The 18,370-nt window shown below is 53.7% G+C and overlaps 3 protein-coding genes across 3 annotated transcripts; 1 reads left to right on the top strand and 2 right to left on the bottom strand.

The window, feature by feature from the left end:
- Nucleotides 1-1,354: 1,354 nt before the first annotated feature.
- IUM83_09791 (Sodium channel protein type 4 subunit alpha B) lies at nt 1,355-5,790 on the top strand (the record flags this gene model as incomplete). Its single annotated transcript, XM_067934258.1, has 6 exons — nt 1,355-2,176; nt 2,244-2,321; nt 2,385-2,525; nt 2,605-5,296; nt 5,372-5,454; nt 5,533-5,790. 6 exons carry the CDS (start codon nt 1,355-1,357, stop codon nt 5,788-5,790), a joined length of 4,074 nt encoding a protein of 1,357 aa, XP_067799378.1.
- A 79-nt stretch (nt 5,791-5,869) lies between these two features.
- On the bottom strand, nt 5,870-6,388 carry IUM83_09790 (RNA binding protein; the record flags this gene model as incomplete). The annotated part of the gene is made up of 1 exon (XM_067934257.1): nt 5,870-6,388. The coding sequence occupies one exon, from the start codon at nt 6,386-6,388 to the stop codon at nt 5,870-5,872; it is 519 nt and encodes a 172-aa protein (XP_067799249.1).
- A 169-nt stretch (nt 6,389-6,557) lies between these two features.
- On the bottom strand, nt 6,558-7,741 carry IUM83_09789 (Demethylmenaquinone methyltransferase; the record flags this gene model as incomplete). The annotated part of the gene is made up of 2 exons (XM_067934256.1): nt 6,558-6,631; nt 6,709-7,741. 2 exons carry the CDS (start codon nt 7,739-7,741, stop codon nt 6,558-6,560), a joined length of 1,107 nt encoding a protein of 368 aa, XP_067799366.1.
- Nucleotides 7,742-18,370: the final 10,629 nt, after the last annotated feature.

The following is an 18,370-nucleotide window of genomic DNA, read 5'->3' as shown; positions in this document are numbered from 1 at the left end:
CCCGGGACCATCGAGAGTTCGTCCATCCCGCACGTGCTAAGACATCTATCAGGCAGAATTAAGCGTGGGTTTGCGGTCGCGCCGACAGCTTCTGGTGGCTCCTTGGAAAAGGATGCGTTTGCGTTGATTCCCGACATCCCCCGCACGACCATGACTCCTCCACCAGAAGCAGGAGCCCCGCCACCAACACAACAGCCGATGAATGGCACGACACAACATGCTACAGATATAAAGAGGCGACGTGGAGTCGTCGAACCACCAAAAGTAAGTATCTAGTCTAAGCTAGCCAAGGGTGAGTTGCACTTGCACTAACTGATTGCACGATTGTTCAGAGATTTGGAGCGGACTATGTTGTCTGTCGGTTCTTGCCGCGGGACAACTGGATGCGTCAGTGGTGTGCTCGCGTGGTAACCCACAAGTACTTCGACCGCTTCATTATTGTGGTCATTATTGCGAACTCAGTAATACTTGGATTGTCGGACTTTTCGGTGGTGGACAGCTCATTAAATCCTGCAAGTTCAGGCATAAAGTACCAGGATGGAGTCCTTGTTGACGCATACTCACTACAGAACCATGTCGTCGAGGTATCCGAGCTGCCGTTTACAATCATCTTCACGACGGAGTGCGTGCTTAAAATCATCGCGATGGGGCTCCAGGGCAAAGGCTCATATGAACAAGATGCGTGGAATATCCTCGACTTTTTCGTGGTTGTTTCCAGGTACGGGTGCTTACGATAGCTTTTGCTGGGCGAAATATGTTTGTGCTTACACTTTATTGTTTGCCTAGTCTCGTTGCATCCCTACCAGGAATGCCGAACGTGTCAGCCATCCGAACAATTCGAGTTCTTAGACCGCTGCGGTCACTCTCAGTCATCCCTGGAATGAGACGTCTTATCGCGGCACTATTGAAGGCTTTACCCGCGCTCGGAAATGTTGTAATTCTTCAGATTTTCGTGTTCTTTATTTTCGGGATTCTGGGTATTCAACTTTTTGGTGGAACCATGAATCGCCGATGCCGAGTGACACCACTTCCGATCAAGCTGCCACTCGATGACGCAAATGAGACCATCTGGCCAGTTTCTGATGACTATATCGAGTTGGCCAAGGTAAATCTATCAGCATATCAATGCATCGACGGCCCTTTGCTCGATTACGACGATAATAGTGATGCTGAGTACACGAAAGAATCCTCCCCTTGGAATACCACTCAAGACTGCTTTTGGCCAGTTGACACAGACGACGAATTGCTATGCGCGGGCATAGGGCAACCTGGAAACCATGAATGCAACGACGGAATGACCTGTGGTTCTGACTACGATACATTTGGCAATCCCCGGTTTAACCACCACAAAGCAATGGATTACGCATTGTATCTTCCTAGCCTAGACTGGGGACTCACGACATTTGACAACATCGGGCGAGCATTTTTCACCATTTTCCAGTCAATTACTCAAGAAGGTTGGACGGGCATCATGTACATGGTGATGGATTCATCTCAACCGATTATCGGGGCAATTTTCTTCGTAGTTCTCATTATCTTCGCGTCATTTTTCGTGATGAACTTGACTCTGGCAGTCATCTCAGAAGAGTTCAATCTTGACCAGAAACCTGGAAAAACTGCTGCACAGAAGCGAGAGGAGGAGACAAGAGCAAAGCTGGAAAGAGAAAACGCGGAGAAGCAGGCTCGTGAACACTGGCTTAATGCTGTTGTGTCGCACAAACTATTTGCTGGGTTTATTATGGCTGTTATTATGGCAAACACCGTGGTTTTAGCGCTTGATCACTACCCAATGCCCACGACTATGGACGAAGACCTCGAAATCGTTAATTTCGCTCTTTCATGCGTCTTCGTGGTGGAGATGGTGATGAAAATGTTTGGTCTTGGGTTACGTCAATACTCGCGCGACAAGTTTAATCTCTTCGATGCATTCATCGTGTTCATGGGGATTCTTGAGACTATAGCATCACCTCCGTCGTTTATGTCGAGCAACCCTCCCAAGAAAGGTGCAGTTTCCGCATTACGGTCATTTCGGCTTTTCCGCGTGTTTAAACTTGCGCGAGATTGGAAATCATTGCGTGAGTTGCTCGAGATGATTGGACGAGCTGTCGCTAGTATCACCAACTTTGGTGTGCTACTATTCCTTTTTATCTACATCTACGCGTTGGTGGGCGTACAGGTAATAATGGAAACCGCTGCCTGATATTAGGACGCTCATAGCTAACAGTGATTTCTTGCGACCTCAGTTTTTCGGCAACACCATGCGCTTCGACGATGAAGGGTACCCAACGCCATTTACGCTGGAAGGATTCTGGAACGGAACAGTAAGCAATATGTACTTTGAAGCTATGCAAAACTGATAACTTACATACCTTCTGGATTAATAGGTCCCGCGCAACAACTTCGATACCCTATTATGGGCTGCTGTCACTGTTTTCCAGATCATTACGGGTGAGAACTGGAATAACATCATGTACTACGCCATTCTTGGAAACGGCATGTTTTCTTGCGTCTACTTCATATCTCTGGTAAGTAAATGTGTTTGTGATTAGGCATAGTACATTAAACTTTATATCCTTACGATGAAGCTGATTGCATGTTACCCAGGTGATTCTAGGAGACTTCGTACTCATGAACCTCTTCTTGGCTCTGTTGCTCGACAACTTCGGAGACAATGACGAGGAACAAGCCCAGGAGAAACAAGAAGACACCAAAAAGCTTGCCCAGAAGATGTCTGTCATGAACATGAGTATGAAAGTGGTTCCCATCACGTCAGAGAACGAACGGGCAATGGCCACGAGAGGAAGTTTCTTGATGGTATCAACAACTTTTACGATGGGTTCTCGTCGACAGTCTATACTTGAAATGGACGAGGAGGGAGAAGAGGAAGATGTCCGAGTGGTAAATATGGAGAAATTCGCAGACGAACTCACACCAAGTGTGCCTCTGGCCAAAACAGTCTACGTCGAACCGCCAGGTCTTGCTTTGACGAAAACGACTGTCAAGCAAGGTAACATCAGAAGAAGGTCATTGCGCAACCTGTTGGAAGCTGCACGAAATAGCATAATTGCCAGCTCGCGGGCGAGTGTTGTGTCTGCAATAATGAGTACTGGAGTTCAGCCATCGGCCGAAACAGTAGAGGGGGCGGATGACGCGAATCCATCAGAACCAGAACAACCTGTTAGCTCGGAGAGATCACTGTTCCTATTTGCCCAGAATTCCAAGATTCGCCGTTTGGCCTGCTATCTATCTGGACATCCGTACTTCGACTCTACCGTATTTGGTCTTATCGTTGTCTCGTCCATCGCTCTGGCCGTGGACAACCCACTCGCCGACCCCACATCGGGCCTCGCTACATTCCTGAAAGGATTGGACAAATCGCTTGCTATTGTGTTCGCGATTGAAATGGTGATCAAAATTGTCGCAATGGGCCTTATCTTACACAAAGGATCGTATCTGCGCAACAGCTGGAACATCATCGATGGTGTCATCGTGATTTCGTCTTTAATCATGCTCGTGGCCGAATCGTCTGGGCAAGGGAAAAATCTGAAGTCTCTCCGATCGTTGAGAGGCTTGAGAACATTTCGTCCATTGCGCATGATCAGTCGGCGTCCTGGTCTGAAATTGGTGGTGAACGCATTATTTGAGGCCATTCCACAAGTTGTCAACGTGCTTTTTGTCTGCATGATGATTTTCCTCATCTTCAGTATTGTGGCAGTGAACTACCTGAAAGGCACGTTCAATGAATGCAGCGGGGACGTATTTGGCGCGTTATTCGATGACCAAGTAGCTTTTCTCGTGGCACCTACAACGTACACTGCATCGTCAGATCTCCAACGCGGTTGGTTCGACGGTACGGAGTGCGAAGCCACATTCCCATACACTACAAGCTCCAACTTGACATCTGAGTATGTCTGTTTGTGCTGGGGGGCCGACTGGGGACCGGTCTTACCAGAGAATTTCAACAACGTCGGCACCGCTATGCTTACGTTTTTTGAGATTTCCACCACGGAAGGCTGGGCAGACGTTATGATGGCGGCGATTGACTCAAACGGCATCGGCATGCAACCGATCCGTGACAATAATATGGTGTGGGCACTTTTCTTCGTGCTTTTCATGATGGTGGGCAGCTTTTTGGTTGTGAACCTGGTGGTCGGTGTTATTATCGACAACTTCAACCGCATGAAAGCCGCACTGGGAGGTGATTTTATGCTCACGCCCGAGCAGAAGAAGTGGATAGAGGCTCAAAAAGCAGCGTCTCGGGTTGGCCCCGTGCGTATTCTGAAGCCCCCAAGGCAAATCTGGCGACATTATCTGTTCGACCTCGTCAAAACGCAGCGGTTCGAATGGTTCATCATGATTTGTATCATCGTCAACACATTTCTGATGGCTACTCAGTTCTTCGGCGAGTCAACTTTACAAGCCTCTATTACCAACGTTGTGAACGAAGTATTTGCTGTTATATTCACGATGGAGGCAGTGATGAAGCTAACAGCGTTTGGTTGGGAGTACTTCGAAGACCAGTGGAACCAGTTCGACTTCTTTGTCGTGCTCGGCACTCTTCTCAGCGTTGTTATTGAACTTTTTACCGGGGCGTCAGTCCGGTCGCTCGCAATGCTGGTGCGCGTATTCCGCGTCACGCGAATCCTTCGCCTCGTCAAAGCATCCAAAAGCATCCGGCAAATTCTGCTGACTTTGTACATCGCTCTTCCCGGACTCAGCAACATTACGTCCATCCTGTTCCTGATGCTCTTCATCTATTCGACGATGGGGGTGCAGATCTTCGCTAAGGTCGCTTTGTCGGATAACATCGACAGCCACGCCAACTTCCAGGACTTTGGCAGGGGCTTCCTCTTTCTGCTGCGCGCTGCAACCGGGGAAGCTTGGAATAGTTGTATGCACGACTTGGCATCAAATACGCCAGGTTGCGTCAACGATCCTCCCTACGATCCATCCATGTGCGGGTTCAACGATTTCGACGGGTGCACACCATTGAATGGCTGTGGAAACCCCATTGCCTTTGCGTTCTTCTGCTCGTTTACGTTGTTGGTCACTTATGTCATGCTCAATCTCACTATCGCCGTGATTTTGGAGGGTTTCTCGCTCTCTCATGAGGATGAGGAGCCACTGTTCGAACCGGAGCTTCTTGAAGAGTTTCAGACCAAGTGGGCTGACATCGATCCCAAAGCGACTGGGTTCGTCAAGGTGGACAAGATGCTCCTGCTAGTGAACCTGCTCAAGCCACCTCTGGGCAAATTTGGTTTGCCCTTCCACATGGCCCACTTCTTCAAGTACATGTGTAAGTTTTGTTTGCTGTGAACACTGTACAGTTAATTAGCTTTGACATACTAACTGTGTCCTTGTCACGCTGCAGGTCAACTCCAGCTCCCGTTGTACGAAGAGGAGTACGTCCATTTCCGGGACGTACTGCTCGCGATGACACGCGAGATGGTCAAAGTACGTTCCCCATAAAGAAAAGGCAAAACAAACCTGCATCTCGTTACTGACTCATCCTCTTTCTTTCACTCGACGCAGCTCAACGCCGGCACCATCTCCGACATGCCGCCAGACCAAGACCCAGGCAACTCCGGCGTACCCGGCGCCAAGCGACGCATTGAGTTCATGGCGCACCAGTACTTCGGCGCCCGCCGCATCCAGCGCCAAGTGGCCGCTTGGCTGCGCATCAAGCGGCAGCTCGAGAAGGAGTACATGGAGGAGTACAAGAACAAGATCAAGAAACCCAGCGGCCGCCCCAAGAAGCAGCGCGACGCGCGTGTGTTCACCATAGGCTAGGCTAGAATAGGATGCCACAGCACAATACAGCATTGCTCGGTCGTTCGGTCGTTCGTCTCCTCCGCCATTGCCGTCTAGTCTACCGCCGATTGGCTCTGCGCCCGCCGCGCCGGTCGGCCGCCTCCTTCCGGAAGGCCCAGTCCACGTGGATGGTGCTGCCCAGGATCTCCTGGCCGTCCAGGCGCTCCATGGCCGCCTTGGCGTCCTCGAAGTGCTCGAACTCCACGAGCGCGTAGCCCTTGACGAAGCCCGAGCGCCGGTCCAGGTTCAGGTGCAGGTCCTTGACCTGCGCGTCCTCCCCGAAGGCGTCCATCACGTCCTCCTCCTGCGCCTCCTCGTGCACGCCCGTCACGAACAGGATCCAGCCCTCCACGGAGCGAAGCGCGGCCGCGTGGTCCCTGGACGAGGCCGACGAAGGCTTGAGCTTCTCGAACACGCCGCTCTCCGCCGGGTAGCGCGCCGCGTCCATGGCCGCCGAGCCGGAGCCGCGGCCTTTCACCACGCGCTTGCTGTCGTCGCGCCTGGCCTGCTGCGGCTTGTCCTCCTCCTCCTCCACGGCCATGGCCGTGTCGCTCTCATAGTCCACCTCGTCCGCCATTGCTGCCTTGGTCGATGTCTGCGAAGATGGCTTAATGGACCTCCTCGCACTAAGTGCGAATCCGAGGTTTAGTGGCGATGGATACATAACAAATGACATGTACATGTAGCCACTTTTGGATGCTTGAAGTGAACGCAAGGCGTAAGGAATGCTGTCTTTGTTGCTTCGGCTAGTTAAATACTTCCGAGGAAGCAGGAGAGCTGACGGAGGTCAGCGATGATGAAGTTGTCGTGACTGGCTTAGCTGCAACACGGGTGAATGGCGGGGTTACACATCTCTCGTTGAGCCGAAGCGGTGTAAACAGCGTTGCAGAGGTTCACCTTCGTGCAGAGCTTCGACGATCTTGTTGTCCTGCTCCTCGACCATCTCCGCGCGGGCAGCGACCTCCTCCGCGCGCTCAGCCGGGATCACGACCACGCCGTTTATGTCGCCGCGGATGACGTCGTTGTGGCGCACGACGCAGCCCGCAACCAGGATGGGGGTGTTCACCTCGGCGATCGTTGACGACCCCGCGTTACCGTGCACCGACGTCCCCGTCGCGAAGGCCGGGAAGTTCATCGTGCACAGCTCCTGCACGTCCCGAACGCGGCCGTCCGTGACGACTCCCGCCACGTTCCTCGTCTTGGACGCCGTCGCCAGCAGGCCGCCGAACACCGCCTTGGTGCTGCCGGCGGGGGCACTGATCACCACCACCTGGCCCATTTCCGCCGTGTCCATGTAGTCGTACGAGCTACCGGCAACCGCGGCGCCCGTGGTCGGCATCATCTTGACCGTGAGCGCAGGGCCGCAGATGTTCATGGCCAACGGGGCGTCGTAGCCTCGCACCAGGTTCACGTCCACCAAGTGACCGTGGATCTTGAGCTCCGTCATGGCGTCGGCGATAACGCACGTGGACAGCTTGGCCAGGCGCAGCAGCACCTCGGTCATGTCCTGGGGTGGGTCGTTCTCTGCCTCCAACATGTTCCGCAGCAGCTGCTGGTCCGCGCGCTTGAGCGCCAGAGCCTGCGCCGGCTCCGCAGCGTACGGCACGGCCAGGGACGCCACCGTCGCGGCCATCGAGTCGTCGGCGTCCTCCGTCTCGTCCTCGTCCTCGTCCGGGTCGCTGTGCGCGCTGGTCTGCGGCGGGCGCACGGGCATGTTGACGGACGCGGGGCGGGACTTCTTGCGCGGGTGCTTGGCCTGGTTGTTCACGAAGCCCGGCACGCACACCATGCGCAGGTGCTCGGCGAGACGCGTGGCGTTGCTGGCATACTGCTTGTCGCACTTCTTGCACTGGTAGCGCACCAGGCCCTTGCCGTTCTCGGGCTCCAGCCGGATGTAGTAGTCGTACACGTTGCTCGGCTTCCGCCCCATGCTTATTCAGGAAGGCCGCGGTATTTTACGGGCGTGACGCGATTTTTTCTGACGCGTCAGCAAAACCAAATATTGTTTTTCAGAAACTTTACGCAAGCTTACGCTAACTTTATGCACTGCGCACAAACTTATACCGTACCTCACATCATTTAATGAAATGCTTAACAACTAAATTGCCATTTCGCCAAATCGGCCCAATTCTTTCTGAAAAAAATGCTATTTCTTAACTCCAAGAAAGCGGTTTGAAACCAGTCTAACAATAGGTTTTGTACGCCACTACAAGCTTACTTCCTCATTTCGAGGTCACGATGAAGGAAGTTCCTGTTGCAAGATGGCTCGAACGCGAGCTGGATCATGGGTGCAAGAAGCACGCGCCAAGAAGAACACTTTAAATGATCAGAGTTGACGCCAAGAATTTCCAGAGCTATCGCGGAAATCGCTATATAACATTGATTTCAAAGCAGCAGAAGCCAGGATCAATCGGAAAAAGCTTTACCGGCTGTGGGCGATGTCAAGGATGTTATTGATGTTGTTCTCGCGACGATAAATGTCGACTATGGAAAGCCATCTCGACCACCTCGTGCTACCGCCAAATATCACCATGCTTTCGCCTGGAAGGAGCACTCAGCTGCTATTTTCTACTACTTTCACCCTTTGCTTGGGAATATGGACGCAGAAGTCACCTGTTGCGTGTTTGGTGTTCACTACGCAACATTCTCAAAGTGGTCTAATAAACTCAGACAAGATCCTCGTCAGCAAGCAATGAACTCTTCCAAGAACAGCTGAGCCAACTACAAGAAAGTGTGGTATCGGGAAATGAAGCCGAAGCCAAAACCCAATGCCGAGACAAGGGGCGAAGAAGACTCGAGGCGCCGGCGCCAACTGGCAAGTCACAACCCATCGCCAGTCATTGGACCAAACGCCCCGGTCGCTGATTGGCTTAAAATGGTCGGTGACGATGACTCGTCGACGGTCCCAAGTCAAGTACGGGCGATTGCATCCCATTAAGTACGATGCGAACCTACTTTCAAGATCCGAACTTATGAGTCGTCGGCGCCTGTCCCCAGTCGCCGGTGGCGTTTCAGCGGCCGTTTGAGTCGTCGGTAGCGCCGTCACGTCGCAGAGAATGGGCCGAAGAGTCGTCAAGCTGCAGCTCAAAGGTAAACCTGGTAGGTAGGATTATGACTGTCGGTGGGCACATCTACTAGTGTAGCGTGTGTTCATCCCTGGCAGGGCCAAGAGAGTAGTGGCCGGTGTATTGGTAGCGACGAGTCGTCGCCAGGAACTGGAGGAGCGAGAGCGCACACCATTTATTTTCTTCCCGCCGGAGTATAGCTCCGGCACCCTCGTATCACGCCGTAACAGGCCGGGACCCTTCCTTCTGAGGGCCTGCGAGGTATATTTTGTGTGTGAGAGCGTGCTAGCCTATGCTCGTGGCTAGTGACGCTGAGTCTTCCGTCGGTCGACTAGCGGAAGTCCGGTACACAGAGGAAACACCAACCCGGTGCAAGGGAAAGTTCCTGGTCCTTCTGGTTCTAACCCTAACAAGCCAATTGAGTCTTCGGTGACTTGGTGGGGAAAGTGTGCCTTATATAAATTAGCGCGTGTTCCAACACGACAAAAGCGTAGCATACAGGTCTTTTCTCTAGAATCAAATGTGGTGTAGGAAACGGCAAGTTTCGTGGGAACACCCAAGATCGAAGTGGTACAGCGTACCAACGTCGCCTACAATGTGGAATTGACGGTACTACTCGGATGGACGGTACAGGGTACCACCCAGCCGAGTTCATCGGACCAAAATAAACCAGGGGACCCGCCAACTCAGCTACGAGGCCGAGAGAGACCACCAAGAACCAAAGGCTAACTAGCGGCGGTCAGAAGACGCGCGCGAAGCCCACAGCTGAGTCCAGGAGGGAGCTCAGCCGAGACCAAGACGGGTTTCAGTCGCCGAACTCGGCTAACGGTACCATGTACCGTCCGGATAAGGCAAGGGTAGCCAAGGGGTACAATGTACCATCCGGATACTAGCTCCGCCGAGTCTGTCGAGTTATCCGGACAGCTTATCCAGCTCCGCCGAGATCGAAGCGTCGCTGAGAGGGTGAAGGGTCGGCCGAGATCCGAAACCACTCCATTTCACTCGATATTTGTATAGGACCTTAGGAATAGTGGTGGCGCCCTTTCAGGGCACCCGGAATACTTAAAAACAAACAGAGCAGAATTCTCTAGTCCAAAACAAGCGTACACTTTCCGGTAAGTCCCTGCACGGGGTCGGATTATGCCTGCCGTCGGTACCCGAGAGGCACAGCTTGTAGGTTACTCGACTGGCAGCGCCAAGAGATTAGGTCGGACCGGGATGGGCGTTGGATACTCGCCAAGTGCGAAGGAAAAGTCTCGCTAACTCAGCGAGCCGGTACGCCGGTACGCCGGACAGCCCGGGTGCTGTTACTCTTCAAGTTGGGTTGCTTCTGCCCCGGCGGCCAGTAAAAGCGCTCGCGCGCCGCCGTCCATCCTTTGATGGAGGGCACAGGAGTTTGTGAACGGAGTCCGCTAGCTCGGCGGATCTCCGGAAGAGTGGACCTTGGTTGGCAGGTGTCGGCGAGAGGCGAGACACCCGCTGTCCCGGTTGGGCCGAACCGCGAGGGGACAACCCCTGCGCAGGCCAACAAGCGCCGACCTAACTCGGCGATTGTTGTGGTTTGTGCTGGAGATCCACATCTGACGGTATTTGTGTGTTCTGCTACACCGTATAAACGGCTAAATCGTTCGAGTAAGGAGGGTATCTGCACATTTACATTTGAAATTATGTAGCTGAATCTTAACAGGAAGAAATCATATTTGCAGGATGAGAGCACCTCTTAACGTTAAGAAAAATGCAATCCATGATGTCGCCAAACCATTTCATTTGTGAGGTACGGTATATTGGCGGACGTAAGCAAACCAGTTTCTTCAGGATGCAGAAGGATCTATGGCACGTTCTTGAGTCCGCCTGTTTGCAAGACTGGGTATACATTCTTGCAGACAGGAAACACGAAGTATGCGCATACTTCGTGTTTCACTCGCATACCAACGCAATTTGCATATCCGATAGCGTCGCAAAACACGAGTTTGCGATTAGAGTACGGGTTTCAGCGTCTGGATGACCATGTTACACGGCACCGCAAGCGCGGCTTACCGTTCGAATCCTCGCTAAATAGAGGCTCTTTGTTAAGATTTTGTTTTACAAAAGAGAACCTCTCTTTGTTAAGTTATGCTTTTTTTAAAGGGAGAGTGCTCTTCGTTGAAAAGTCATGCTTCATGCAATATCATTGCACGGCATGCTAACACGAACGGGGCGTGGGGATAGCTTGGTCCGCCTGATCATGTGTGTGCACTACCCGAAAAGTGCGAGCTTTCATTCGATTCCGAGCTACTTGTGCAGACGCAAAGCGGCACGATGGAAGCGCTTGCAAAAGAAGCACGAAAAAAACACTTGAGGAAACGCGTCGATGGGGCGTGATTCCTATTTTCCTTTGTTGAGTTAGTAATTCGCCAACCGGACTCGTGCACCGGGTTCCTCTACGCGCTAACTGGAGTGGCGAACACGGCCGCTGCGATCCGCTATCTGCAGACCAACACTCCGAGATAAAGTGAAGTTCGAATATTATGATATATGGTGAACTTCCGGAGGATGTTCCGGTTCCGGATACACAGCAAGGCGTTTTGTAACTACTTGTATTCTTAGCGCTCAGATAGGCAGGACGAGCTGCTGCTAGTGGGCTCGTGTACTGGAGAAGCTCACTTTCGAGAATTCCACGCTTCAGCAACACAACCGACAAGCAACAGCGCCAGCATCGCGATGCCCAACTCACCCGTAACCATCGGAGCGATCGCGTTCGTTGGCCCAACACAGATCCCGACACTCGAAGGTTTCACGTATTTGGAAGTGGTTAACGTTCAAGGGTCCTCGACAACTGTCCGGTGAACAGGCCCGGATTCTGATGAATCGGGTCCTGTCTTCGATGTAACGGGGTTACACGTACAAGTGGCTACAAGCCACTTGTGAATTTAACAGATAGGTTATCTGTTAAAAGTTTTGGATACTTCCTCACATTGGTGTAAGACACACCGATGGATACATTGAAGTGGACCACCACAGTGAGTGGTCCACACATACCCAAAAAGATCCTATTGGTAGAAAGCAGCATCTTTCTACCAATCAGAGACATGCATATTAGCGGGGCTCTGACAGCCAGCCGCTGCCAACCCTTTCATAGATGATAAACAGTCTTTAGCAGATTTTAGAGGAAGATCAATTTACAAACAATACAGTTCTCATTTTACCTAATCTAAGTCACTTGGAATCCTTTCTTACTTAACTTATATTTGTGTATTCAAATATAATTAACCTAAGTAATTACTAAGTACTTACGCTTCCTCATACACGTTGCGCAACGTGTAAGCTAAAGTAGTGAGTCAAGTTAGACCCACTACACCTGGTAGCACTTAGTAGTCCGTCCAACGACCGACTGCTTGACGTTCGTACGCGGTGTACGAACGCGGAGCCGAGAACCACATGAGCACGGAGGTGCCCATGGAGAGCTCCAACACGCCTGCAACGCATGTTGCACGCGCAGACTGCCCCCACCTGTCTGACCCAGAGTGGGAGGCCCTCCAACGACTGTCAACAGTCATTGGAGAAGCGGTGATAGCCACGATGCTGCGTACGCTATCGCCGACGGAGCAACATGGTGTTGCTCTGGGCTTCATCATGAAGGAGCAGCGTGATGCTGCTTCCTCAGTGACGGCGTCGTCAGGGACGACACCGCGTGCTCAATCATTGAAATTGAGCGTAAGCAATTACGTGGGAAGAGAGGGCGAGCCTCTCCTCCGGTGGCTTGTCGAGCTCGACACAGCCATAGCGGCTCGTCGCATCGTCGACCCGCTGTCGAAGGTTGCGTTCGCCATGTCATGTCTTGGCGGACGCGCAAGGAGTTGGGCGTATGGACGCCGACTCTCCGATCCTACGTGCTTCAGCACGTACGAAGTGTTCAAAGAGGAGCTCAAACAAGCGTTTGAGCCCCCGCAAAACGAGTTCCGGTCGAGGGCGGAGTTCCTCGACCTTCAGCAGGGTAAGCATGACGTCCATGCTTACGCGCAGCGCGCACGATATTTGGTATCAAATATCGTGACTAACCCGATTGACGAGGCGACCAAGGTCGTCACATTCATGAAAGGACTTAGAGATGGGCCCGTGAAGACCTATCTCTTCCGAGAGTACCCGAGTACTCTCGAAGCTGCAATCACTCTTGCCATGCAAGAAGAGTTTAGCCTGCGGCAGGCTAAACTCCATATAAACGTACCGAGGCCGCAACCGCGCCCGGTAGCGAGGACGGGAGGTCCGGAACCAATGGACCTCTCGAACGCAACAACTGCTGGTTACCAGCAGCAGGGAGGTAACGTGCGATGCTTCCGTTGCGGAAGGATCGGTCACTTTGCACGGGAGTGCACAGCTCCCATGCCCCCTAGAGGTAGCCGTCGTGGTGATGCTAGGCATCGCCGCGGACCAACAAAAAACGCGAACATCCAGTAGGCGCGGGGCGCCCTACTGGTAATGCAGTCGCGCGTGCCGACATCGGGCACGCGACACTGAGGACTGCAGCCCCCCAGTGAGACTAGCTTTCGCTGCAAGAAGCAAGATGACAAGCCGAACCTAGTCATCTTGAAGGTTTACTCGAAGAGAGCGAGTGACTCTCGTCGAGCATTGGTAGATTCAGGCGCGTCGAACAACTTTGTTCGACTACGGAGCCTGCCAAGTCTTGACTTCGAGGAGGTAAATGTACCTCGAAGTCTTCTGGAGGTACGACTGGCGACAGGTGCCATCGTAAAAACCGAGAAGCGCGTCGTGAACGTGCGCTTCTCGTACAAACAACGAGTGTTTGTCGAACACTTTATCGTCCTGGACCTGGACGATAAGTTCGACGTGGTAATGGGCATGCCGTGGCTTGCACGGCATGATCCGGTGATAGACTGGAAGAAGCGCACGCTCGTGTGCTTCGGACGCGACAGCGGAACAGAGAGCGATGGCCCTGTTACCGCGGCTCACCAGTCGAGACAGCGCTTAATGCTGCTGTCCCGGAGTGCCCAAGAAGTGCGCGAGGGCGCACACAAGCGAGACCCACGTCGGCAATGCTGCCGACGTCGGAAGAAAAAGATGTGTTGGTTCCGGGAACCAACACCCACGTTCAAGCGTGTAAGGGACAGTCCCTGACCCGAAGCGGTCAGGTCGACGACGACGCGTCGGCTCCGGGAGCCGACGCACCCTCGGTCATGAGGGGATCCGCCAATGAATGGCGTCGAGGTGACGAAGGCGTGTCAACTCCGGGAGTTGACGCTGCAAACAGTGCGGACGGTTGCAAACGTACCGCACTGACGCAATTTGCATGCTGTCGTGCAGCCGGGCTGCATGACGAAGCGCCATGCGATCAAGCCGGGCTTGATATCGTGCGCCCGCAGACAGGGTCTGCCGGCGAACAACTGTCCACGGCCGGGCCTGGACCAGAAGAACAACTGTGCGGAGCCGAGCTCCGCACAACAAGAAGACGGCGCAAGCGGAAAACGCTACGCAAGTCTATGTCCGGGACCGAGACGCAACAAGAGCAGTCTGCTGGGCAGACTGCGGCGGTGACGCCGAATGTCAAGACGCTAAGCGTCTTGACGCGCACCGATACTGGATTCCAGTATCGTGAGATGGAACTCGCTAGTCCTCCGACGATGGCGTCGGAGTTGACTTCGCTTCCAGCTCATGGCTGGAAGCGCTTCACGCGCGACTTGCACGATGGACGCATCGAGCAAGTGTGCGTTCTTTCGGACAGCGAAAGAACGGAGAGCGAGAGCGAAGAGCTGAGGCAGCTCTTCATGGGAAGCACCACTGAGAGTGAAGACACTCTCAGTGCGAAGACGAAGCGAGAGCGCTTCGAGGAACAAGGTTGGGACTCGCTGAAGTCGAGTCCCTATTACGAATTATTGAGGAAGTACAAAGACGTACTCCTGGAAGAGATTCCTGCGGAGCTTCCGCAGGATAAGGGCTTTCAGCACGAGATTGATCTCGTGCCGGGCACAAAGTACTGTGTCACGCGGCAGTGGCCACTGCCGCGAGAACAAGTAAAAGCAATCGACGACTTCTTTGAAAGTCGTCGCAAAGCAGGACAAGTGCGGGAATCAAAGTCCCCGCACAGTGCTCCGACGTTCTGTGTCAAAAAGCCACAGGGCGGATGGCGCATCGTTCATGCCTACAACAAGCTGAACGATGCGACGGTACCGGCGCAGACGCCGATACCGCGAAAAGATGTCATCATCGATTCGATGGCCGGGAGCACCGTTTACAGTGCTCTCGACATGCGAGACGGATTTTATCAAATCCTAATGTGTGAGAGCGATATCCCTCTCACGGCAGTGAGCACGCCAAGCGGCATGCTCTGGGAATGGCTAGTAATGCCACAGGGGCTTAAGAACGCCCCTGCGACTTTCAACAGGTGCGTGACGCACTTGTTGCGCTCGGTGCGCGACTTCGCACCGAGCTACTTCGATGATGTGTTCATCCACAGCCGGGCTGTGGACGGGAAGACCGACGTAGAGATGCACAGGGTGCATCTCCGGAAGTTACTTGAGCTTATGCGAAAGCATAAGCTCTACGCGAACCTGAAGAAGTGTATCTTCGGGGCGAGCGAGATACCCGTCCTCGGGTGTCTCGTAGGGAAAAAGGGTGTTCGCCCTGACCCGGAAAAGGTCAGAGTGATCAATGAATGGCCAACGCCTTCAAGTGTCAAGGAACTGAGGCAGTTCCTTGGCTTGGCCACGTACTTGTGCAAGTACGTGGAGGACTATGCGGGCAAGATCCGCCCGCTGTCACAGCTTCCCAAGAAGGAAGCTGTGTGGAATTGGAAACCCGATTGCCAAAAGGCATTCGATGCAGTCAAGCGGGGCTTGACTGAGGCGCCGATCTTGGCAGTGGCTGACCAAGATCGCCCATTTCACGTAGTGTGTGACGCATCCGATTTCGCGATCGGATGCGCGTTGATGCAGCACGATCACGAGGGCCGTGATCGTGTCGTCTACTACCAATCGCGTCAGCTGAAGCCAGCTGAGCGCAACTATCCGGTGCATGACAAGGAACTCCTTGCCATGAAGTATGCACTCGCAAAGTTCCGAGTGTATTTGCTTGGGAGTAGACCATTTGTGGTCTACACCGATCATGCATCACTGCGCACCGCAGTGAAGTCGCCACACATATCACAAAGAATGGCGAGATGGCTCTCATTCTTTGCGGAGTATAACTTCCGGGTCGAATACAAACCCGGAAGATTGAATGTAGTGGCCGACGCGTTATCACGTCGGCCGGACTACGCAGAAGCTGCTGACGTCAATGCCATTGACGTCATGCGATCAAGCAAACCCACATCGTCTCTGTTGGACGATTTGAAGGCCGCGTACGCGCACGACGCGGACGCGAAGCTCTTGCTGGCCTATGGCACAGCGCCTTCTGACAGGTCCCGTCAGAAGCTGCTCAAGCACCTTCGTGCGCGTGCACACCGATATTGGGTGCACGACGGACTGCTTCTTTATAATCCAGTCGACGACAACGCGGATCGCGTTGTCGTGCCAAATGATCATGACCTGCGACTCAGGATCATGTACGAGTATCATGATGCCCCGACTGCGGGACATCTCGGACGTGAGAAAACATACGCCCTTCTCACGCGCGACTTCTACTGGCACCACCAGTATAAGTGGGTGCGCAAGTACATCCGTGCTTGCGAGGTATGCCAACGCGTAAAGCCTGCACCATTCGCGCAGGCTCCACTGCGATCACTACCGACTCCGTCGGAGTGCTGGAAGTCCATGTCTTTGGAGTTCATCTTTGGTCTTCCCCCGGACAGCGGAGGGAATACCGGTGTTGTGGTCTTCGTCGACCGCTTCAGCAAGATGGTACATCTTGCTGCGGTGCTGGCAGAGGTGACTGCGAAGCAGACGGCCCGTCTGTCCGTCGACATGGTGTTCAAACACCATGGTATTCCGACCGACATCGTGTCGGACAGAGACCCGCGCTTCACAGCGCACCTGTGGCAAGAAGTGTTTACACTTCTTGGGAGCCAGCTTTCCATATCGACTGCGGATCATCCGCAGACGGACGGTCAAACCGAGCGCGTGAATCGCGTGCTCGTCGATATGTTGAAGAGCTACGCTCACTCATTCCAATACTAGAGCGAGTGCTTATCGATGGCAGAGTTTGCCATCAACAACTCAGTGCATGCCTCGACCGGGCATACACCGTTCTACGTGAATGCCATGCGGCATCCACGCCTACCGAGTTTACTCGGAGTGATAGCTCCCACTTTAAGTGGGGGAGAATCTACGACTGCAATACAGCAGCCGCAGAAAACCGCTGACACTTGCACAGTGTCAGCTGCAACAATGGACAAACCACATGAGTCTGCGCAGGGCGCAGACTCCCCCAACAACAAGGCCGACGACCACGGGTCTGCGCAGGGCGCAGACTCCGCAAAGAACCACGCAGAGGCCGGGCCTCTAGCGGAGAGCGAGCTGAATGACTTCAGCTCGGATGCAATAAACTTCATCACCAAAAGACAAGCCGTGATTCGGTTTGTCCAAGCCACAATAGCAGCTTCTGTTGATCAACAGAAGCTGAACGCAGACAATGCGGGCAGAGGCAACACAAATGAATTTAAAGTTGGTTCATTAGTTTTGTTAGCTACGCAAAACGTGCCTAAACAAGCGGTTTCGGACTTCGGAGCAAGCAAGCTTGCTCCACGCTTCATCGGGCCGTTCACTGTGTTGGCACGGCATGGCAACGCTTATACGCTAGACATACCGTCTAGCATGCGCCTCCATCCGACCTTTTACGTCGGACGGCTGAAGCCATACCTGCAGCACGAGTCATCTAGCTCGGCTGACCCGAAGCCTCCGCAGGAGCCGAGGAAGAAGCGGAGGACTTGGCCTCGGCAACGAGCAGCCTCTCCTCCCGCGCGCGGACGCGCTGGAGCAACCCCTTCATCTGGGTCCCCAACTCGACCTGGATATTCGAGGCGGTCTGCGAGACCGCCGCGACTTGGGCCTTCTGGTTCGCCAGCTCCTGTTTCAGGGCGGCGAACTCAGCGCCCTGCAAACGCTCCACGGCGGTCACCCGGTCGTGGAGAGGCGCATACTGATCAGCCCGGGGCTGATCATACCCGGGGCGTGTTCCCACCCCCGCCACCGCCGATCCGTGACGCCCGCGGCTCAACCCGCTGGATTGTTGAGCGGATTGTTGACCATAGTATCCCGAAAACGAACCCTCAAGGGGCTCGTTTTCGTATTCGTTGGAGAGGGTTTCCTCCCCATCGAGATACATGGGAGCCGCGGAACGTCTTGCTGGAGGACGTTCCGGAAATGGTGAGGGCGTACGAGGAGCAGTACGCGCTGGCACAGCGGAAGTAACACGAGCGCTGCGATCATCGCTAGCGCCCGAACCCTCACGTGCTAAGAATTTAGCACAGAGCTCTTTGAGACTCTCGGGCACACGGAACGACTTGTACCCGTTCAGGTCGCGGTCGCTCAAGCGGACCGCGCCTGGGAAGCACTTCGTGCACTGAA

This window comes from Phytophthora cinnamomi, assembly GCF_018691715.1.
Source record: "Phytophthora cinnamomi strain GKB4 chromosome Unknown Contig5, whole genome shotgun sequence".
In the NCBI taxonomy this organism is placed as follows: Eukaryota; Oomycota; class Peronosporomycetes; order Peronosporales; family Peronosporaceae; genus Phytophthora; species Phytophthora cinnamomi.
Note: the sequence above shows the minus strand (reverse complement) of the source record. Positions and strands in the feature narration are given on the sequence as shown.